Raw genomic sequence first — 25,856 nt, 5'->3', positions numbered from 1 at the left:
TAATTTTGTCAAAAATATTAACAAATTATCACAGCTGAAAGAATAATTGATGGCAGTCGGGACTTATTTCATAAAAAAAAAAAAAAACTAATGTGTAATACTTTCACAAAACTGCAAAAAAATCCTCGTACAAAAGTATGTCTTTTATCATAAAAACAAATTATTGTTCGTCAAATACTAAAGCGCAAGCATGACTCATGTTAAGCTTTAATTGAAAATTCAAAGGAAATTTTATGGTCAGTTCTGGTGTTACTAATGAGGCTTAAAACTGTGCCGAATGCGTACCAGGGTGTCCAACATAACCATTAGATTATTTACGTCATCATAAACAAATAAACGTTATTTGTGATTCTATATGCAAACACTAAAATTCCTATAATTAAGATAAAATTATCTTGATCTAACAAGAGAGCGTTTGCTGTAATATATTTACTCTAGTTCATCTTCTTTAAGGGAATTAGAATTGGCTGCCCATGTACTACGTCTCCTATCCCAGTAAACATAATTATTATTTTAGTTTTATATTGATATCTTTTGTTCTCTAGTCTTGGATAGTGTCATAGCCTTTGTACCATGGTCTTCCACTGTCTTGGGTTAGAGATCTCTTGCTTGAGGGTACATTCGGGCACACTATTCTATCCTGTTTCTCTTCCTCTTGTTATTTTGAAGTTTTTATCCTCTTGTTATTTTCAAGTTTTTATAGTTTATATATGAAATATTTATTTTAATGTTATTATTTTTCTTAACTTTCCTTGTAGATTTTCCTTATTTCCTTTCCTCACTGGGCTGTTTTCCCTGTTGGGGCCCTTGGGCTTATAGCATCCTCCTTAGAGTTTCGTTTAATCCTGTTCAAATGTTGGTTTAGAAAAGGAGGAATGAGATTGTCTTCCCAAATGTCCAGAAATTTAATGGTGGTATTATACATTATCAATTATTGAGTGATTTACTAAAAACGATTGAATAAGGATAATAAAACTAATTATACTAATGAAAATTATAACAATAATTTCATTAATGATAAAAATTGTGATATTTCAAAAGAATGATAAGGGTAATGTCAATGAAAATGGTAAAATAATTTCGTTAGTCATATAAAAACGAAATGGAACTGCTGTGTATCTTCCATGGTGCATATTATAAATGCTCTCTCTCTCTCTCTCTCTCTCTCTCTCTCTCTCTCTCTCTCTCTCTCTCTCTCTCTCTCTCTCTCTCTCTCTCTCTCTCTCTCTCTCTCTCTCTCTAACATTTGGAAAAGATAAAAAATTTTAAAAATTCGATATCAAAACTTGTAAATGCTGAAAAAAAATATGAAATTTATTAATGCGTGACGGTTCCATACGTCATTCAACTATGGATTTTAGAAAAATATTATTTATGTTTTTAAAGAACTACATTATACACGCTGGGGATTTGCTACACTTTCAGAACCTTGCACAGGAGAGTAATTGCTTTGTGCAGGTGAGAGTGCTGTGCAACAACCCGTTTTGCATGCTCACTTAATGAGGCTCATTATTTCTTCTGGTGCCGGCTGCATCTATCCTTGGAGACTATACTTTGGATGCAGTGTTGATCCCTTTACTTCCTAAATGTTACGATCTGAGAATCGTTACAGGTTCTTTTAATCTCTAAACTAAAATATTCCGACAACGAAAATTGGGATAATGGAAACTGATATAAAAAGGAACTCACACAAAAACACAACACGTTCATTAACAAACTTGTTTATAAAGAAAAATAAATGTTGCTTTTACGGAAACTTTAACTGACAAATTATATTGATCAAAATATTAATGGGTGAAGGGAACAGCCAAGACAGTAGTGCAATACTTAATCATGAATACTTTTCCGTAGCAGATTTGAGATGATACTGGTACGGAGGCTTTAGACTGAGAACGTCGCAGAAGGGCAGCTGAAGTTCGGGTGAAAATGGCACGATAACTTCGGATCCGAAAACATCCCGTTACAGAAAGGGTGGCATCAAGATAGGAAATCACAAATCTTCTCCAAGAATTCAGTAATAGAGTAAAATTAAGGCCAGGCTGCAGGTAGTGTTGGCTACTTCTCAGATATAACAGAATTTTTGAGATAGGCGCTTGTCTCCTGGAAAGAAGGTTGGAAACAAGCTCTGTCTTTCTTCTGCTCGTCTTGTCTTGTCCTTATCAGGTCAAAGCGTGGTTTCTATCTTGTTAGGACATGGTTCTGTTCCCTTGTCCTATCTCCTGTCGTATCCCTCTTTGACAGTCTCTTGTTGAAGTTTATATATCCATGCATGGGGTGGAGCTAATTACGATGTGAAGTTGTCATTGGTTTCCTAAAAAAAAACGCCCGCTTTAAGCATGCCAAGCTTCTAGAACAAATTTCTGATGCAATCTGGGCCTGATGTTATTCCATTACAAAAGTGTGGCACGTGTCGACCTGTGATGACATTTTTTATAAACAGGGATATCCATCAAGGTTTGGCTTCTCAAAAATGCTGACTCCTCAGATGAAGGCGATGACATCTTGATTCAAACACTAGGTAATCTCCTTCTCACTGCAGACACTTTTCACTGAGTCTCAGTTTGTTTCCAAATTGCTAACGACAATGAGGTGATGGCATTTTTGACCTAGCACAACAGTAGTCGAATCTCGTTTCATCGCTCACACTTTGAAAATACATACGTTTGTTTTAAGAAATGTATTCGATCAATGTTATTGCTTCTACCCATGACAATAACCACATTCTAGAAGGCTAATTTTTGGCAGGGGTGCAAAATCTGCAGTTTTCCACAGTGCCACTTAATAATGAGCATGTTAGCAATCTACTTCAAAGCTATTCATGGATGTTAGCAATCTACTTCAAAGCTATTCATGGATGTTATTCATGGATGTTAGCAATCTACTTCAAAGCTATTCATGGCTGTTAGCAATCTACTTCAAAGTTATTCATGGATGTTAGCAATCTACTTCAAAGCCATTCATGGTTGCTGGAAGATTACATAACTTTGGCGTTATATGCCACTTCTCTGTAATTATTTTCCATCTGAAGATTTCCGAACACAGTATATCAAGATCATTCGTTTTTCACTGTTATACAGCATGGATGAGAACTGTAGACATGATTTTGTTATCTCTTTCTTTGGGGCACTTAAATCGCCAATTTCAGAAGAACATTGAGCATGCTCCACTTTTTAAAGACTGTTGCCTTACTTACGCTAGTAAAGGAAGAAACTGTCACATTCAGTAAGTGCACTATGATTACCTCATTTATATTTATGAAAAAGTGGTTTCCCAAGCATAATTCCACACAAAGTGAAACAGTTGTGGGCAATCCATTTGTTTCTACATACAGATAATGGGCTAAAATTATCAGGAAATCTGTATCCTCTGATACAGCTTTGATAGATCGTTGTCCAGCAGCAGCTTCTTAAATCATGTTGAGGGCAAACATAACTGTATTGGCTGTGGATCTGGTCCAGTTATGATGATCTGTTTGCCTGGACTGAAGGCATATTACTCTTTCGGCCAACAATCACTCATATTATTTGTTCCTTATTGGCAGTAACATTCAGAACTAAAGTTTGATTAGCAAGTGGCATATCTTCAGTAAAGCAGTAGACACGGTTGACTCCTTTTTGTCATGTAGATCTACAGCAAGACTTGGTGCTAATATTGTAAGAGCAATCAAATACTATGTGCAGTATGGAAGCTGCTTCGGCATATCTTATAATTTTTGTCACTGCTTTATTATGAAAAACAGAAGCCTTGGTTGGTAAAGATGGCCAGGGCACTCTCCAGAGTGGGGCAAAGCCATCTTGGATGATGATACTCGGAGGTTTTCCTATTACATACTACTTGCATTTGTTTTTTAAAACACATTTCTGGGTTACACACATGTCACCATTATTCTCAAAAGGTACCAATGGATAAGGAGCCAGCAAATATGACAATGATTTTTTTAGAGTGACATATCTGCAAACCATTGCTATGATACCTAGAGCCCGAGCATAAGGAAATTTGTTGGCCATGTGTTGACCTACTGCACAGTGTTTTGAAATTGTTGTAATAGACAGTTTTCATCCTCTTTTAGTTTCTTATGGAGATTAGTAGTCAAATATTTCTCAAAGTGCTGCTGTTCTGGTTCTCTATGTTTAACTACATTATGAACATTAACTAATGGATCAGTGACAACATAACCAGAGTAAATACTGATGAGAACGCTTTCAAATTGTTTGTTTGTGTCAAAGAAATTAATATAAGTAGACAAAGCTTTTCAAAGTTTTTTCCTATCTACATCTCCTTGGAGTCAGCTGATTTCCTCCTCTTTGTGAAGGATGATAGCTGGCTAAGTTTTCCTCCCATTCTGCATAACCTGGATATCATGCATGATTTTTGTTAGTGTGCTGTGTGAGAAATTCCAGGTTTCCAGTGTAGATTCACTCAGAGTAGAGCTAATAATTCTACAAAGGGAATGGGAATAGGCATGTATGTAGTTTCTATGACAAGATCTGATCGTATCCTACTCCAGACGCCAGTTGCCAACTCTCTCTGCTTTACTGAATGTTATGATGATGGAAATAGGTCAAATTATTATTATTATTATTATTATTATTTATTATTATTATTATTATTATCATTATTATTATTATTATTATTATTATTACTTGCTAAGCTAAAACCCTAGTTGGAAATAGCCCAGTGAGGAAAGGAAACAAGGAAAAATAAAATATTTCAAGAACAGTAACAACATTAAAATAAATATATCCTATATAAACTTTAAAAACTTTAACAAAATAAGAGTAAGAGAAATTAGATAGAATAGTGTGCCCGAGTGTACCCTCAAGCAAGAGAGCTCTAACCAAAGACAGTGGAAGACCACGGTACAGAGGCTATGGCACTACCCAAGACTAGAGAACATTGGTTTGATTTTGGAGTGTCCTTCTCCTAGGAGAGCTGCTTACCATAACTAAAGTCTTTTCTACCCTCAGCAAGAGGAAAGTAGCCACTGCACAATTACAGTACAGTAGTTTACCCCTTTAGTAAAGAAGAATTGTTTGGTAATCTCAGTGTTGTCAGGTGTATGAGGACAGAGGAGAATCTGTAAAAAATAGGCCAGACTATTTGGTGTATGTTTAGGCAAAGGGAAAGTAAACGGTAACCAGAGAGAGGGATCCAATTTAGTACTGTCTAACCAGTCAAAGGATCCCATAACTCTCTAGCGGTAGTATCTCAACCGGCCGCTGGTGCCCTGGCCAACCTACTACCTATAATGAGACAGTCGACCCACAGTTTTGTTGCCTTACTGCGTGGATTTAAAGCAGCTAAAAATACATTTAGTTCTTCCATTGTCAGTATTTCAGTGCAAATCAGAAAGGACCTCATTAGGTCTTCAACTACCCGTCCTACAGTTCTCATATTTTGTGAATATTTCTTCCCAGAGAGTAGCTCTTGAACTCCACTAACTGTCGTATTTATTATATCTGCCAGTCCCCTTCCTTCCACGGAATGACCTATACATCCTACAAAGCTCATTAACGTGAGCATAACTCCAAGCTTTGTAATTAGTCTTTTGAATGTTTCTTTAACTACCCATATTATGTGAACAATCACCTGGTAAAGCTGCTGATCAATTGTAAAGATAATCCATTTCTGGCCTCTCAGAGATGAGATGTCAGACGTTGTGCTTCCACCATAGCTGTCTTCATAGTATCAGATTCTGATGGAGGCATATCCTAGGAGTGTACATAACTGTTGTTTTAAATTTTGGTTGTTCGTTTCTCTTCCGTGATTTTTGAGTGTTGAATCGTCTATACTTAGGGCAACTTCTTCCCTGATATACCTTTCAGAAAAGCTGCATTTAAAGAAAGTGATTAGTTTTGCCTGAAAAAAAAAAACCTAGGATGGCAATATTATTCTGGCAAGAGAGGTTTTATATGTTTCCACCTAAGTGATGGATAGCAACCTCTGAAGTTGTCATTATAGCAGCATCTAGCATGGGAGAAAATCTGATTTGGACAAACTATGTATTAGATTCAGAAGAGGAAAAAACATGAGGTGAATGAAATTTCAGCAGCCATGAACCTAAAGCCTCAGTCCATCCTTTTTTCTAATCATTTAGTGGGTGTGACACAGTGCCTGCCTTTCAGTGTACTCAACCAACCTTCACCAAACTAAGATCAACACCACCAGCTGCAAAAGATGAAGGCCTGCAAATCATTGAAGAGTTTGTGTTGCTGATGTATGGTAGAAGCGGTTCAAATAAAGATTAAATGAGGCTAGACTTAATCTTTTTGCAAGGAAGCAAAGAGCTTATGGTTGCGGTCCCCCTACAAGGCTGCTCTTAGAGAGAATTGCAATCAGGGCAAAATTGAAGCCAGTCTTTACTATGTCATCCAGGAGTGCCCATTTCAAGAAACTAGGGATGGCAACAGATTAATTGTGCATTGTTTTTTATAATGGACAGATCTGCCAGTAGTAGCAAAGTCTTTTCAAGAAATAAATAAGTGTGGCTGCAAGAATGAATTTCATGGCAGGTACAAGTGCTACAAGTCTGAACTTAACTTCACAGGTCCCTGCACCTGCACCTGCTAAAATTGATTGATACATGAAACATATTTGTATCCATCAAGAGATAATTACATTTATATCTTTGGCGAGCATTTTGTAAATATGGCGTCCATGTTGTGAGCATATTGGAAAGATGGGTTCAGCATATCTCTTAATGACAGCAAGAATACAAAAATCTGAATTCACAATCATTATATGGATAGTATGCAACTTTTGCAGATTTATGGAATGAGAATATTTGAAATATATAGCAAATTTGCTGCCATTATGAAAAATGTCTGTGATTTTGAACATATCCATATATTGAGATGGTCCCATGTTAATTTTGATTCATGGGTAAAAGAAGATTTCTCATGCCAAATTTGTTTTTTTGTATTTCCATTTGCACTTTTCCCCACTACCCGGTTCCACTAAAAGTGATAGGTTCGGTTAGAGAGGGGAGGACCACAGGGATGTGTTCGTTGGTTTACGAAAGATGTAAACATTTCCAAAAGCCGCGGACGAGAAAATAACAATTCTTTGTAACCCAATGTAAAACATGGCTCAAAGGATGCCATTAGAATTATGCAAGAGTTTCCTTGTTGCTTTATTAAACAGTGCAAGAAAGTCCCTTGATAGAACTGCCTATGATGCTGGAATAAGTCCATGAAAAATTAAAATCAAAAGAATTAGTCTTTAGTCCAAATTTCCCCAAAGTGGGATTAATTGCCTTCACTTTATATATATATATATATATATATATATATATATATATATATATATATATATATATATATATATGTATGTATGTCCCATGTCAACGGATAATGAGACATCGTAACATGGTTTTTTCACTTTATTACAAATAGGTTCGTGAATACACTGTGTACAGCCGATACTCTCAGGTGAGTACCTTGTCTAATGAACACACAAAGGCTACTGACTACCCCTCGCAAGCAAGATGCAATCTTGCTACAACAACCTGCTGAATTGTTAGGTTTTGTGGAATTCTCCACTGTGATGGAAATATACTGTCACATACATCACCTCATGATTATAGAGTTCATTTACCTTGACGTATATAAAACATATTTTGCATACTAGGATTAGGACATGTACATACAGTATATATATATATATATATATATATATATATATATATATATATATATATATATTTATATATATATATATATATATCATATCATAACCTTACTGCTCGTTAAGTAACTAAACAGATCATGTAGGGAGAGATGGCAGAGGTGGTAGGCAGGGCTGCGCACACTAACTCACTGTGCAGTTAGGGTGAGACAGGGTGCACTTCCTCAGAGAGAGGTGTGCTAGGAATTCCTGTTTCCAACTGTACATGTTGGAATATATGTATAGAAATAGATAACTAGGTCTATAGATAGATAGATAGATAGATGTATAAATAGATAAATAGATAAATGTATAAATAGATAAATAGATAGATAGATAGATAGATAGATGGATAGATAGATAGATAGATGTATAAATAGATAAATAGATAAATGCATAAATAGATAGATAGATAAATAGATGTATAAATAGTTAAATAGATAAATGTATAAATCGATAAATGTATAAATAGATAGATAGATAGATAGATGTATAAATAGATAAATGTATAAATTGATAAATGTATAAATAGAGAGATAGATAGATAGATAGATAGACCTTTTACTTTACGTTGTGGTGGCTCTAAATTTTCTCCTCCGGTTCTACGAATATGAGTAAAATCTTTAGACCCATAATAGTTCCATTTTTTCGAATGACTAAATATGCAAATTTATATATGAACGAATGCCAAATGAGAACATTTATACAGGACGTTATGGCCGAATTTAAACATTTATTCAAGGAAATACTATTTTTAGGGTTCTTCCCTTTTCAAACATTCCGAAAACTAAGATCTTTATCGAAAGGAAATTTGAATATCTCTCTTTCTTCGCCATGTGATTGTCAAAGGTTAATTATTCAAAATTGGAGGTACCCCGGAGCTCTAACAGAATTTCTTCCATTTCGGTGTCGAATTTCACAGGGAATCTCAGAAATTCAAACCGCATAGTCCAGCCGATCTCTTGGGTTATGCAAACAGAAGAAGGAAACAACAATCTCAAGAGGCTTGCATGTGGCTCACAACATTCTCTTATTTCAATATCTATTCCAACATAAAATCTTTTTAGGAAGGTATGAAATAGAAACGAAGATTAGATGGATTATTATTATTATTTTTTTTTTTTTTTTTTGCTAAACTACAACCCTAGTTGGAAAAGCAGGATGCTATAAGCCCAGGGGCTCCAACAGGGAAAATAGCCCAGTGAGGAAAGGAAACGAGGAAAAATAAAATATTTCAGGAACAGTAACATTAAAATAAACATTTTTTATATAAATTGTTAAAACTTTAACAAAACAAGAGGAAGAGAAATGAGATAAAATAGTGTGCCCGAGTGTACCCTTAAGAAAGAGAACTCTCACCCAAGATAGTGGAAGACCATGGTACAGAGCCTATGGCACTACCCAAGACTAGAGAACAATGGTTTGATTTTGGAGTGTCCTTCTCCTAAAAGAGCTGCTTACCATAGCTAAAGATTCTCATCTTCTAGCTGAAACTTCAACACGAAGTTCCAGCAGAAAAGTAGAATGGAAAAAGGATATTAATGTAAATTAAGTCCGGCATCAGGTAAACGATGAGAAAAAGAAATGCTGGAAAACTCGGAATGTAAACTCAATGACAATGGCATAAATCTAACAACTCAAATATCCTGTGAAAGATCTTTTTATTAGATACAAGCATAAGTAAACAGCCCAAAAGATAAACCCTAGTTGGAAAAGCAAGATGCTATAAGCCCAGGGGCCCCAAAAGGGAAAATAGCCTAATGAGGAAAGGAATTAAGGAAAAATGAAATATTTTAAGAACAGAAACATTAAAATAAATATCTCCTATATAAACTATAAAAACTTTAACAAAACAAGAGGAAGAGAAATAAGATAGACTAGTGCGCCCGAGTGTACCCTCAAGCAAGAGAAATCTATGATAATGATAACATCTAGCAATCCACCCATTAACGGTAATGCTCCATTTCACGAAACACAAAAATTCAATTGGATATATTGGAAAATCCAAACAGTGTCAATATGTAGGTCAATGGATTGAAGTATTGTTTGATAATTGGAAACCTGACTGACTAGTTTTTGACAACATTGCATTGTTTAAACCCTTATAAATGTAAGCAGTTGATTTAAAGCAATTTCTTAAGTTAGTTTTCATTTGATATTCGAGTTATTTATCTCTAATGGACGTCAGAGCATGAATCTAAAAGGGTAAACAAAGTAATTAAAATTGAGTAGTTTGAAAAAGATGCGAATTCATCTGGTGATTATAAAGCCAGGCTGACACACGAATTTGTGGCACGCATTGTCACGACTCGAGTCGTGAACTGGCGTGAACTCGTCGTGAACTGGCGTGAAGTGTTCGTAAACCCATCGTGACATCGTGGCATGTCTTGACGAGAATTTTGAAATGTTAAAAATTTTGGTCACGACAAAATTTCGGGACCGGGTCGTGAACTATGTGCGAACTGTTCGTGAACTCGTCGGGACGATGCGGGAAGTGCGCAAACTATGCGCAAACTATGCGTGAACTCGTCGTGCCAGTTCGTGTCAATGTGGGCAGGTCAGCTGTGATTCTGAGGTAATTTATTTTTTTTTCTTATCTTCCAGTTCGTGCCACAAAATGTCACGACTTGCCACGACAAATTCGTGGCAAAAAGTCGTGCAAGTGTCAGGGTACCCTAAGGAAGTTGAGCGACAAAGTTGGGTTCCAAAATACCGAAGCGATAATTGTCATTGTATAAAATTCAAAGAGGCAGAAGACTACATTTGCGAATATACTTTAGATTATTGTACAAAATTTCATTTATCATTTTTATAAAACTTTATGATCGCCAGTACTATAAAGATCTTAAAAAATCAGTGATCTCCCTGATTCAAGTATGTGCTAACCATGCAAAGCTCTGTCAAATCTTAATGAATTCTGCATTCCTCTTTTTTGCTTTTAAATTTTATTCTGTATAACTTATAATCACTAACTTTACCTGTAAACCTCTGCAAAGGATGTTTTCTTGGCCGGTTGTTAACTGTTACTTGTAACCAGTGAATGGAACATGTGGACGACGGTCCAATTACACACCAAAAGAAATTGATGCTAAACTATATATAAAGATTTCAGGTGAATTTTATTTATTTTAATGCAGTTTAATGATTCTTTTTCTGTGTGTTATAACAAGTATTAAGAGAGAGGAGGATGCTAGGAATTAATCGTTTCTCTCTCTCTCTCTCTCTCTCTCTCTCTCTCTCTCTCTCTCTCTCTCTCTCTCTCTCTCTCTCTCTCATGACAAACAGAATACCAACAACAACACTTCCCACATGCTTGCATACTTCAAAAGCGATACGGGTAATATGTATTTTTATTATTTCCTTTACACAGTATTTTTCAGGTTTTTTTTTTTTTTTTTTTTTTTTTTTTTTTTTTTTTTTTTTTTTTTTTTTTTTTTTTTTTTTTTTTTTTTTTTTTGTCAACGAGAGAAGCTAGGTATTTTAAGCTCAAAAACATCACCTACTCGTGCCTTGACGTTAACCTTTAACTCCAGATTTAGATTTTGAAGAACTCTTCAGGTCACTTGTTTATCATGGAGAGTTTCTTCATACATACATACATACATACATACATACACATTATATATATATATATATATATATATGTACATATATATATATATATATATATATATATATATATATATATATATATATATATATATATATATAAAAACCCTTGCTGAGTGGGGATATCTTAACGTGGTGTAAGAGTTTGCGAATCACTATGATCAGCAAAGCTGTACTTGTCAGGGCCACTCATACTAGGTTGGCTTGCTGTGGGCGATCTAACAAAAGTCTCCCACCATCACCAATCCGTAGTGGCTAGTGTGGTGATGAAAACTGGCCAAACCCCAGACATGAAAGTTTGAGGCTTTTGTCTTGCAGTTGACTAGAAACACTTTCATTTGTTGTTGTTGTTGTTGTTGTTGTATGTATATATACATATATATACACATACATACATGTGTGTGTATATATATACATATATATATATATATGTATATATATATATATATATATATATGTATATGTATATGTGTATACAAGGTCTATAATATATATATATATATATATATATATATATATATATATTATATATATATGTATGTATATATATAAATGTATATGTGTATATATACTGTATATATTTAATGTCTTATTTTACACTATAATAAAATTATTATTATTAGAATTACTGGACTTTTCCTTCATGACGTAACAGGAAACATATTGCATTTGACTAATTAAACCTAATGACTGGATGCACTATACCATCAACCGACCACAATAACTCATTCCATTGATACAAATAAAGAAAAGAAAATAGATTGAAAGTTAATAACTTGAAGCGCGAGTGAAATGAAATTACAGACTATATATCAGACTATATATCAGACTATATATCAATTTAGGTGTAGCTGTAGGTGTAGGTATAGGTATAGGAGTATGTCTAGGTGTATGTGTATGTAGGTGTCTTTTATATATTTGCATAACTTGTTTATTGTCTTGCCATGGCAGTAAATAGTGCACTTATCGCCGCCAGATTTGCATCGACAGGTTTTCTTCTCACATGTTTTCTGTCACCCACATGTTTTTAGCATGTTATCTGGTAGTGGTTTCAGGTTTTTCAAAGGGAGCAACCTCCCAAATGGGTCCCTCCATCCATTTTCAAGTGGGTCAGGCTGACTTGGCTTAAGCAAGGAAGATGCGTCATTTATTAGAAAGGCACCCCTATGAATTTGGCCCCTAACCACTGAGCTTGTTGGTGGAAGTTTATCAATGTTTGAACCATTGACATAATTCTCAAGTCTTAGCCGATCGAATGTTTGTGCAGTGGCGTTGGATCTAACTCCAGCCCATACTTTGACAAAATACAGCTCAGCTCGAGCAATGTCTTGCTCATATAATAGTTCTGCTTCACCAAAATTAGCTAGATAGTACTGTAGTAAGGATTACATGATAGTGCAGCATGTTTGCTCCCAAACTTGCTGATATAGTCATTTCCAGTGAGAATATAGGCCTTCTTTATTGTTTTTGATAGAGTTGAGCCAAACACTGTAAAGGCTTCACAGTCAATTCTTCTCTAGTCACCTGTGCTGTATTGGAGTTGTTAGGAGTGCCACGGTATACCCACTGAATATTCTCTTTGTTCCTGTTTGGGGCCCGAAATCTTTCTGACATTACTGGTATGGGTGTGTTGAAATCCAATCCAATGATATCAAGGCCTTCTAAATAATCAGATCTTCTTAATTTTTCTGAGTGATTCAGTGAGAATTGGGCATAAGAATCAAGCAGAAATTGACAGATGTGAATCATATAGAATTCATTATGGAGCGTAGAAAATCTCCTATTGATTCATATTCCTTGAATAGTAGTTGTCGCATCTTGGACATAGTGTCAACCATAACTGCAGTCTCTAGACATGATTCTTTCTCCGAAGATGTCATGTACGTTACATTAGTGAATCTTGACTCAATTTCCTCCATTATATTTGACTTGCTTGGGGAAAAACGGAGATCACCAAGGAACAAAGGGGAAACGGGCATCAGATCACAATATACTATATCATCTATCTGCATCCCTCTCTCTCTCTCTCTCTCTCTCTCTCTCTCTCTCTCTCTCTCTCTCTCTCTCTCTCTCTCTCTCTCTGTTTAGTTAAATGTTTCTATATGCTGTTGCCATTTTTTAGGGAACTTCTAGTTTCTTCCTAATCTGGATATTTGTTGCAATCTTGGGGAGAAGATTAATAGAGAGAAACTTCCGAAAATTCACTGATGGAAATAGCTTAACCTTCTTTTGGACAAAACGCTGATCTCTGATCTCCTTCCAGATCTTTTCTCCATTCTTTATGCAGTTCAGCAATGGTCTGCCACTTCTCGATCAACAGCCACTTGAGCATATGGAACACTCCTGGTGTTTTAATGATTCATTACTAGTAACAGTATTTAAGACTAAACAAACGGCACCGATAACGGAAAAAATGTGCTCAAATTCACTGACAACAATGACTCTGTGTGTAGCACCAGCCATTGAATTCCCACCAGGGCCCTTTGAAACACGTTGTCTAGACTGTTCTCGTCTCATATCTGCACCTACAGCTTTAAACCATCCTGGGGTTTCTCTTATGGAAGGAAAGGGAAAAAGAAGGGAAAGACAGAAAAGAAAGGATGGCATAAGCAAGGAAAAAAAGAGCAGGAATTCACAGATGGGTTAGTTAACAAATAGTGTATGCTCTATTATCACCCAATTTTCTTTTTTCATAATATAGAACTACTAGCAGCATATGATTCTTATGATAAATGTTTTTTTTTTTTGTTATTGTAATAACTGTCATAAAGGAAAAAACATCAATCCCTTTATACAAAGCTTTTCCAATCAGCAAACCTAATTTTTTTTTTATGTTTCTTCAAAGAACACTTCCAGAGTTGATAAACAAACCATTTCTTTTGTTTTTCAACTCTGCTATAGAAGTTCACATGATCACAATACACACCTATGATTTGCAATTTTTTTTATTTATATGACTTTTTTTTCTATTAATGGCGGCCATATTGAATTTGACCAAGTGGTTTTGAAATTGAAAATTATCTATCATTAATGTAAAAATAACATAACTAGTAAAATATAATCACGTTTAAAACAAATAAGCTCCCTTCTTCTTGAATTTGATGGTTTTCTTGTGAAAAATGTGTTTCTCCATGGCGGCCATCTTGGATTCAAGATGGCCGAGCAGCCAGGTAGAATTTATTCTCTAGGGTCTAAGCTAACCATCGGTACCAAAATCATTAGCAAACTCTAAAATGTACACAGCTCCAAATGTCTGATATATATATATATATATATATATATATATATATATATATATATATATATATGTGTGTGTGTGTGTGTGTGTGTTTGTATGTATATATGTATGTGTGTATGTCTATTTATATATGTATACACTTGTGTTTATATACACATATGGATATTTTTCGACGAATTCTCACCTATTCCAGATTTTCAAGTTTTGTTGCGATGCCAAAATGATTGCAGACCAATCAATCAATCAATCCAGAATTTTGCGCAAAGATATACGTATGGTGAGTTTTCCTGTACTATTATCAATTTATTTTTTTGTGTATGTTTCTTTGGAAAATTATTCTATTAAGAAGGGTTTTGATTTAATTCCAATTTTCAATATACTTACTCTTAGAAATATGGTCATTATCTTTTTATAAAATTCGCTACAGTCAGCCTACCTTGACTTCGTAAAAGCTGTAGAATTTATTGAAACTGTAACACTTCAGCTTAAAGAGATGAATTCGGGTCCATCTTTTTTTATCTCTTGTGGGATGAGGTGGAGGAGAGTTCAACAACTCCTGGGTCTGATACCTCATAGTGCAGAGTCTGTAGACCAACAGGGAAACGTAGAACTTCTACAAAATTTTATTAGTTTGTTGTTGTTTCAGTTGGTAAAGAGTAAGGAAGCACGTTCTTAAGTCTTCAGCATGAATTTTCTTTTTGTACCCCATTGTAGACAATAATATGTTAAAAGATAATTCAGTAATAAAACAAACAAACTTAGGAAACCATTACAGTCACTCAACTCACAAAGTACGGAATTCTTATCCATTGAGAACTTGTGTAGACTTATTCAAGCTTACAATACAAACATTGGAGATCTCAAACTTAGGCTATACTCTGCAAAACGCATGTTAGAGAGTCGCAACAAGGACGTAAGTAACACCGAAAGGCCTGGATCATTGTTAGACTTGCTGAAAATTGTTAATCCATATGAGGGGGCATTTCCTGAACTCTGCAGATTAGTCGAAATTTCTGTAGTGTTACCTGTGTCGTCGGCTTCAGCAAATAGAAACTTCTCAACTCTGAAATTGATTACGACTACTCTCACAAATGCAATGGGCGCTGACAGATTAGGTAACCTTGCTCATGCGTTATCAGTTGAAAGTGTGCGAGTTAAAAGAGGAATTTGTTAATAGGGTTGCTCAAAATCACTAGGACAGAAGAATATTGTTAAAATGAGCCATTTTGCAATAGTCTGTTGCTTCATATCATATATAAGGTAGAGCAAGTATTTTTTCAAGTTTTGTAACTTTCGATACACACACACGCACACACACCCATACATATATATATATATATATATATATATATATATATATATATATATATATATATATATACATGTATAAAAGGTTTCGTTCATCCGTTGAATTTTGTTCAAAGTACCTATTTAATGACGCATAAAAAGTTAATTATTTTCTTATATTTCCATGCTTATATATTGCAATTCCCATACGACAGGAATTAATGCGTTTTGGATTCATTCATATATTTTGGATATATACATATATATTGATATATATATACATATATATATGTATATATATATATATATATATATATATATATATATATATATATATATATCCGAAGAAGACTTTAAAGATTTTTAGGCCCGTACTTTGTAGATTTTTTTATTCAGCCTTTTTTTTTTTTACATATTTCTCTTGTTAGATCTACATCTTTTGCCTAACATCTCAAATTGAAGAGCAAACACTTAAAGTCTATTAGATCTTTCTCGTGGTATCGCCGTCATTAATCACGGTTATTTTGCATAACAATTCATCAGCAAATCTGAGACTAAACCTTCTGCCACTCAATGCTACAGAAGATTTACATCAAATCCAATCGTCTTGCTTTTTCATATGCGAGGTACAATGATATAAGTACTTTAGAGGATCTATTTTGTGCAATTTATTGAGCCCCTTATTCTACTTTTTATAACCTTTTCATTTTGGTCAGTTTTATCTTAAAGTTTGATCTTTAATTTTCAATTTCTCCTTCTGCACAGATTACTTTTTTCTATTTGGCCCGTTTGGCTTATATAATTCTTCTTGTCTTTATAATCAGGGTTGCAACATGGGTGTTTCTTTCTTTCAAGAGAAAAGCGATAACAGTTATGCTCAATTTTTTTAATGAGGCGCATTTGCTTCGACTCGCTGCGGTGCCCTTTTAGCTCGGAAAAGTTCCCTGCTATCTGATTGGTCATAATTATCTTCTCTAACCAATCAGCGAGCAGGAAACTTTTCCTAGCTAAAAGGGCACCCCTTGCGAGTCGGTGTAAATCTGCCTCGCTAAAAAGAATTGACTATAGATTTCCAGTTAGACATCGAACTTTTATACATGATACACAAAGTTAAGTGATTTTGTGAATCATATTTCTGTTAGGACAGATATAATGTTTGCAAGCAAATTTCCTTTCTCCCGACTTTGCCAAAATTGTTTATTGACATAAACTAACATAAATTTCAGAAAAAATCATTATATATCATGACTCATTTTCCTAATTTATTGGGAAAAAAAATCTGTAAATTCTAAGGAGTTAATTCATAAAACAATTTGGACATTTTTCAAGTCCTAGTGGTTTCTGGTTTGTTATAATAACTATTGGTTTTAGGGAAATTGATAATTCTTGATTTCATTGTTTTATTTCAGCAGTCCATGTTGTTTTTATTCAGATATTCTAATTCTTGCTTTTATTGCTACAAGCTGTCATGATTGTCTTTTTTAATAGGCAAAATATTCAAGTAAGTGTTCTCTTCCATTTTCGGAGTTTCCTGTGACTTACATCTGGAATTATTCGATATGATACCGATAAACATAATATAAGATTCTCAGAAAGAATATGCTAAAACAAAAGAGAAAAATTAGAAAAGGCATACTTGGGCATTTGGTCCATTACAACATATAATCACAAATGGGGTTAAGAACATTTCATATTAAGCAAGAATGTCAGAATATCTGAATAAAAACAAATGAATTATATGACGTGGAAAAATATATCAATAAATTATCAGCTTTCCTAATAACAGAAGTTTATAAAATATTATTCTACTAAGATAATAAAGCTGGTATTAAATTCTTTGACAATGTTATCATATATCTGTGAACATTGCTGACTAATCCCTCAAAGGTAAATAAACTTTTAAGTCTTAACATTAAAAAATATACAGAAATTCACACTACTATGTATATTCACTTAAGTACTTACACTGTGTTTGCAAATGCGTATATACAATTTTATATTAATAGAGTGAAGGATGGTGATCTAAGGCTTACTGCAATACAAGGGCACAGCTTATATATGTGTATATATATATATATATATATATATATATATATATATATATATATATATACATACATATATATATATGTATATATATATATATATATATATATATATATATATATATGACATATTTCCATTTCCCTTGTTTCTTTTATGGGCCTTTTTAAAGAAACATGTTAAACTGTTAGATTACAGTTAAAAGTAATTATATATATATATATATATATATATATATATATATATATGTGTGTGTGTGTGTGTGTGTGTATATATAAGTATATATATATATATATATATATATATATATATATATATATATATATATCTTTATATATATATATACATATATATATATATATATATATATATATATATATATATATATATATATATGAATCTTGTACATTTTACAAGGGAACGGAAATGCAACCTCATATAATCAAGTAGCCTGTTGCAGCTCTCGAACTAATAAGAATCTCTCCAACCTTAAAATGTAACTGGTGCCTTTCCACAGATTTCAACAAATTAATAGCTCACTTTACATCCATCTCATAAAAAACAAACAATTTACTCTTATGCATGATTAGAAAGATAACATGACATCCTTAGGTTTTTAAGAATATTTATCAACGAAAATTGCTTCGCAAACAAACTGAAAATCAACGCAATTCGTATTTTTATTGTATTTATACATTAAAAGTGATGGCTGAGGACATTGTTTACTACGAGGTGTGGTTGATAGCCCATCATGACCCACCACAGGTCAACGGAGATATAATGTTTGTGTCTGTGCGTGTGTACCTCCGTGTGTATTTGCCATAAAATATCTTTATGGTAGATTGACAGACGAGGGTACCAAATAAGACTGCAGAAAGTTACATTTATGTATACAAAAAGATTAAATATTCAAAGGTCTACTTCCAGTCTTACTGCTTTTTGTGAAAATGCAAACATATCCGTTATTTACAAAGGACTATGAGAGCCTCGTGTACTCTATTATGAACTTCGTGATAGCATTTATGTCAAATCCTTTCATGCAGAATAGATTAACTTTGCATATTCAGCCAATAGCTTTTGCAGATCCTGGTCGACTTCTGTGTTTGGTAATGAATGAATGCATATTTATGGTGGTTGTAAAATAGCTTTAGCTCTTTCATAGTATAAATTCCTATTTTGTTTAATCCAAGAAGAACATGAATTATAAATGAGTTACTTATAAGAAAATTATTGTTTGGTGCCATTGTACTACTTCACGCCACAATGTCTTGTACAGCAACTACATTCATTTAGGGATTAATTCAAATATTTTCCTTTTGGCAGGTGTTACACCCACCAGGCTCCGAGGAGTGGACGCTGGCTATCAAGTACACCCACTTGGATGATGGAGGCTGGTACGAATGTCAGGTCAACTCGGACCCGAAGATAACAAGACCGATCCTGCTTCTTGTGAAAGGCAAGTATCTCCCAACATTTTCTCGTGGTTGTTAGCGGCCAAATTCTTTTCTTGAGGCTGTTTTTTCTTCAGGGGATTCTTTCGTGCATGGCAGACCCGTAACGAAGTTAACGACTTTCATAAAAGGATACATTTTGAAGTTGGCAGGAAGTATGAGGAAGTTTTGTGGGATATAAAGAGGAAAGGGGAGACTGTTTTAAAAGAAGACGTTCCATTTCATGCACAGTTTGTTTTGAAAGGGATTACATATCTGGATATCTATATGTAGAAATATTTTAAAGGTCGTTATCGTTTTGAAATTTCCGTAATACGAAAAATGTAGAAAGCTCTCTTTAACTCTCGAATGTTAGGAAAGATTAAACCCTTAAAAGTAACTTACTTAGGATGGCTAATAGAATGATACACGTTAATTAAGAGAATATTTGTGGCAAGTCTGTTCTTACCTTAAAAAAATATAACTTCAGTTTAGTTTCTTGAAGGCCACAGTCTGATCTCTCTCTCTCTCTCTCTCTCTCTCTCTCTCTCTCTCTCTCTCTCTCTCTCTCAACTGCGGTCCATGCTGATATATTTGCCAATTAAAGCTTGAGCTTATTTCCTTGGGTGAATACTCGCTCAAGTTGTATTACAATTTGAAGATGGCGTATTTGCCAGGACCGGTAAGAAAACCGACCTATGAGGGGACTAAAAGGAAGAATAAGAAATATGGAGTGTGAATTAAAATACTGACCATATTATTTACAAATATGAAGTCATTCTATTGCTCACAAATTTCTGAGATTTATTTAAATAGGCGCTCGAACATACAGGGAAGAACGTGACATAAGTGAGATGGAGGTAACGAATGCTTTCAAGAGAATGAATATTGAAGGGGTGTGGGCACAGACGATATTCCTGTGAATGTGCTTTGGAGATGTAACAGTGAGGTTGCTAACAAGGCTGTTCAACAGAATCTTGGAGAGAATGACTGAAGAGTGAAGAAATAGTATTATTTTAATTTCTAACTTGAACAAACACTGCATTTTCTTCATCATATCTTACACATATCATATGCTGTTCAATTCTCTTTTCAAGAGCTTTACCTGTTTACCGATATACAATTTTTCACAAGAATTGTAAAGGATGTAATATAACATCCACGTTAGTGTCAGGAGAATTATGTGAGTGTTACTTGTTTTAGCTATTAAATGCTATGTTAACATTGAAATTTATTATACTTGAAATTGCTACTTTATGGTACTACAAGAAAAGTTTTTGTATTATAGTTTTCTCTTTTTATTAGCAAAGAAGACCATTTTTGCTGTTGTTAATGCTTCTTTTAAAGTTTTAAAGGCCACTCATGAATAGCAGAGAAATGGGACAGTGACATTACACAGAGACTGACCATATATACATATGATCAGCGCCCTAACGCCCTTTCCACCCAAGCTAGGGCCAAGGAGGGCAAGGCAATGGCTGCTGACAACTCAGCAGATAGACTTATAGGCTTTCCTAAACCCCTCATCCTTAGCTCACAAAGATGGTGAGATTGCAGCGACCAAAGAAACTAACGAGTTTGAGCGGGACTCGAACCCCAGACTGGTGTTCATCAGTCAGGGACGTTACCACATACTTCAATTTCTTGGCAATAGAAATAGTCCTAATGTCGTTTACTTCACAATCAGTATACTCAGGGCTGCAAACTTGTAATACTCTTAAAAACATTGAAGTGAATACAGAACTGATTTCTCAGCTTTATTACTTTGAGTAGAAATGTACATATGCTGAGATATTGGCTAGTTTTCTGTATAAACTGAAATTGAATATCAGTACATCTATTTATACGACAGTCCCTAGAAAGGGAAGTTTTAATTATTCTTCAAATATATTAGTCAGGTGCATAGGAGCGTTTTTCGGGTAGGGGGGTGCTAAATTTTGAAAAGGCTCTGACGGTGGGAGCTGAGTTCAAACCTAAGAACAAATTCGAATTCGACAGGGATATGTACAGTAGACTTATTATTATTATTATTATTATTATTATTATTATTATTACTTGCTAAGTTACAACCCTAGTTGGAAAAGCAGGATGCTATAAGCTCAAAGGCCCCAACAGGGAAACTAGCTCAGTGAGAAAAGGAAATAAGGAAATATACTACAAGAGAAGTTTAAGAATAATAACAACAATAAAATAAATCTACCAATCTAAAAAAAATTCAACAAGAACTTGAATAGAACCAGAGGAAAGGAAATAAGATAGAATAGAGTGCTCGAGTGTACCCTCAAGCAAGGGAACTCTAGCCCAAGACAGTGGAAGATCGTGGTACAGAGGCTATGGCCCTACCCAAGACAAAAGAACAAAGGTTTAATTTTGGAGTGTCCCTATCCTAGAAGAGCCGCTTGCCACAGCTAAAGAGTCTCTTCTACCCTTACCAAGAGGAATATAACCACTGAACAACTACAGTGCAGTAGTTATCCCCTTGAACGAAGATGAATTGTTTGGTAATCTCAGTTTTGTCAGGTGTATAAGGATAAAGGAGAATATGGAAAGAACAGGCCAGACTATTCTGTGTATGTGTAGGCAAAGGAAAAATGAGTCGTAACCAGAGAGCGTGATCTAATGTAATACTGTCTGGCCAGTCAAAAGACGCCATAACTCTTTTAGCGGTAGTATCAGAACGGGTGGCTGGTGCCCTGGCCAACCTACTACCTACAAAATGAAATAAACTTATATCTCTCTTGATGGCTCGATTGGTAAAGTTGTCCATATTGGCATTGTTTCGGCTAAGGGCAGAAGCATTTATCATTAATGAATTTCCTATAGATTTACATTCTCCAAGGGTAGAATTCGATATTAGATACCATTATAGTTGATATTTACATTGTTTGAAATTACGAGTGCTAGTGATACATATTCTATATATATATACATATATATATATATATATATATATATATATACAGTATATATATATATATACATACATATATATATATATATATATATATATATATATATATACATAAATATATATATATATATATACATATATATATATTAATTTATATATATACATATATATATATAATTTTTTCAAATAAGTTATAAATACCCCTTAATATCGATTTCGCTTTGCCTTGGGATCTCAAACGCTTAGGGAAATTTCTTTAATGATAAATATATCTTCCCGGACAAGGACTCGAACCTATGACCGATAGAAATAGGGATAAACATTCAACTGTTTAGACCAGCCTAACCTTTATTCCCATTTCTATCGATCATAGGGTATTTGTAGCTTATTTGAGAAAACCTTTTTAATACTTTGATTAACCTTTCTTGACATGAAACCTATATCTGTTAACCTTTCCCTCTATCGCTCTATTTGATATCGTTACAGATAAAGCCTTCCTTTGAAGCAAACTTTTGTATAGAGAAACATATTTATACAGTATTCTCATAACACCGGAGACAGTATTATCATATATGCTTACATTTCCGTCTCTCCAAACTATCATCTTCAACTCTATGCCCAGCGTCAAATTCCTTAAAAACATCACGATCAATATTCGTACTAATAAAAATAAATGTTGACAAATAATTGTCATATATATATATATATATATATATATATATAATAGCTTAATGCAACATCCACACCACCTATATATATATATATATATATATATAATATTATTTATATATATATTATTTATTTAATAGCTTAATGCAACATCCACACCACTTACTGTATATGAATGAACATTGAAACCTCTTGTTATAGATACTCTCTCTCTCTCTCTCTCTCTCTCTCTCTCTCTCTCTCTCTCTCTCTCAATGATCATTCAGAATCAGCTTTTTTATATTCACAATTGCCCTATCACTGATTTAGAAAGACCTATATACAGTATATATACATATATATATATATATATATATATATATATATATATATATATATATATATACTTAATGGATTTTTTAACCTATATTGAACCAAGGAACAGCTTTACTGACATACATTTACTAAGGAAGTGATGATAAGGGTTATTTTTTGGTGGATTTACACTCTGGAGCACCCTTATTAACAAACACAAATTAGCAGTTATATGACGCAACACAGTAGGCGTTAACGAAGGCAGAAAAATGTGTCAATTTATTTTTCATTATTCGATTTGTTTATGTTGATTTCGCTGATTATAAGAACATCAATTTACAACATAGCCATGCATCTTCCTGCTTATGACTATTACTCCTTAAATGATTTGGATCTGTAATGAATAATGATATTCTCCATTCAAGTAAATTCCATTTGGCAGCGCTGTCTCAAACTCGCCCCACCAACTTCAACTATGCTGATGATTGTTACATTGGTCACTTGTACAGATACATGACTTACCATCCATCTGTTATGATGAAGAAAGGAAATACTAAACTCTTTCATAAGTGAAATTAGGTTGTTTCTGATAGCATATGAAAAATTCACACCATTTTCTGATAAAAATGTTCATTCCTAATAGGGGAACGATCGTTGGACAATTTACCAACTGCCAATTCTCTAGCCTCTACCTTCCTAGCACACTTTTTTGACACACGTGGTCGTCAAATATTAGACTATATTAGTTAGGACAGGGGGCCTCTGATGCCATCTATTGGGAGTAAATTAAAACTCGTTACGATGTAAGGGAGGGAGCTGGGGGAGTCTGCGTTATTATGCCTTCCCGAATATAACAATATTGTTATTCACGTAGTTTTGACCAACAATACATGTCATACCATGAATCGAATTAATTGTCTTTTGATTTCATAAAAAGGTAATTAAAATTTGTATCAGATAAGTGTGTAATTACTTGATTGTTTCACCGATTTCAGTACATCTGACATTCTGGTGACCCCCTCCCGACCCCCAAATGTAATTGAACAAACGATTGTTTGCTGAGAAAAGATTTCTGTAACATTTTTTGTGAAATTTGCAATTTCCAAAGAATTAAGTTGTGACCAGACAACAAGGAACATCAAGTTCACGTGCGTCTGTTTTATAGCAATTTTGTGCCCAAATTGCAACAGAAACGAAGTGATAAATATTATAATGAGTGGATGGTGGAGATAATTAGCAATTTGGTACTATACTGCTAAGGCCATCTATTGGCCATGAAAATAAACAATGTGTAGAGCTCTCTAATCCTTGCATTCTGGAACAAGGGAGCTGTACTCCCATCTTTTGACAAGAAGTAGAAATTTTATTGAATTCTATTCAAATTTGAAGTGTGATTACTATAACATACTTTCGTGGTAGTGTTTTTCTTCAATTAATGCATCAAAAATTCATAATTCCAATAATACTATTTTTCTTGTGAATTTTAGGCTCTAATTTATGGTAATTATAAGTTAAATACAGATATGTTTTACAAAGTTATACAGAGCAGATCCTAATATTCTAAAAGCAAAGAGTTGATACTCAGTTCATAAGCCCAATTATAGATATCAATCCTCTATAAAGTGTGCCTTATTACATGTACCAGGGACATAGGAGCGTTTTCCGCGAGGGAGCTAAAGTTTAAAAAGGCACTACGGTTGGGTGTCTGGTGTGCCTAGCCCAGAATTTTTTTTTTTTTTTTTTTTTTTTACGAGGAAACACTCTTAGATGCAATTTCGGGGATCTAACAGCAGATTGTAGCAACAACAAAATAGTATTTTTTGACGATTTTTATGTGACCAATTACAATTTGTACACATTGACTATAATGAAATACCTGTAAGCCTATTTTAATTTACCAAAAACATGCTAACGATGTTGATTAATTGATACAAACTCATTCCCAATATTGATGAAGTTAGGAATATCAGTTTTCTAAGCCTATTACCGTTATGGTTTTACTTACAATTTATTACATCTATCATTTGTTTTTCAATTTCAATTTTATCTTTAAATTTTTCACGGATTTCATGTTTATAATTTCGTATGATTTATAGTTTAGCTATGAGAAATATCTAATACTTTAGTTGATAGATATGTTATTTGACATTGGTTTTAAATTAAGGTGATAAGGTATGAAGATGAAAACCTCTCAAACAGAGAAGTAGGCCTACTCCACAGACTTGATAATACTGCATTGGTCATAAAAAGATCAAGGTTTTTAAAATGCCTCGCCATTTGCGAAACAATATATATATATATATATATATATATATATATATATATATATATATATATATATATATATATATATATATATATATATACATACATACATATATTTTTGGGCTCAGGCCATGTCGTCCTGATGGAAATTCCTAAAAGGTAGCTTCCTAGGGTATATTTGACTACAGTGATATTCCCAGACAATTTTACCTTAAGGTATCTAGAATTTTAACTCCCGGAGCAAATATCCCTAAATAATCTCACAGGGATATCGCTTAATATCAGAGGACGTATTCTTGACATGTCACATAGCTATCTTCACCCCGAACAGTATTAACGCTTCGAGGGGTTACAGTGACAAGAATCTGAAACGAGAGTGAAAAGAGAGCCGCTCATAAGGCATCTCTCCTATTCCGTTTCCAGTGTGTATCTGATGAAGGCGGTA

General features: G+C 33.9%; 1 protein-coding gene across 2 annotated transcripts in view; it reads left to right on the top strand.

Annotated features, from left to right (window-relative positions):
• LOC137644905 (zwei Ig domain protein zig-8-like) overlaps window positions 1-25,856 on the top strand; it is a 300,708-nt gene that overhangs the window by 183,948 nt on the left and 90,904 nt on the right. For both annotated transcript variants that reach the window (XM_068377790.1, XM_068377785.1), the window contains exon 4: window positions 19,166-19,298. In XM_068377790.1, the coding sequence (XP_068233891.1) occupies window positions 19,166-19,298 (133 nt within the window). The remainder of the gene's footprint in view (window positions 1-19,165; window positions 19,299-25,856) is intronic.

This window comes from Palaemon carinicauda, chromosome 1 (genome assembly GCF_036898095.1).
Source record: "Palaemon carinicauda isolate YSFRI2023 chromosome 1, ASM3689809v2, whole genome shotgun sequence".
NCBI lineage: Eukaryota > Metazoa > Arthropoda > Malacostraca > Decapoda > Palaemonidae > Palaemon > Palaemon carinicauda.
Note: the sequence above shows the minus strand (reverse complement) of the source record. Positions and strands in the feature narration are given on the sequence as shown.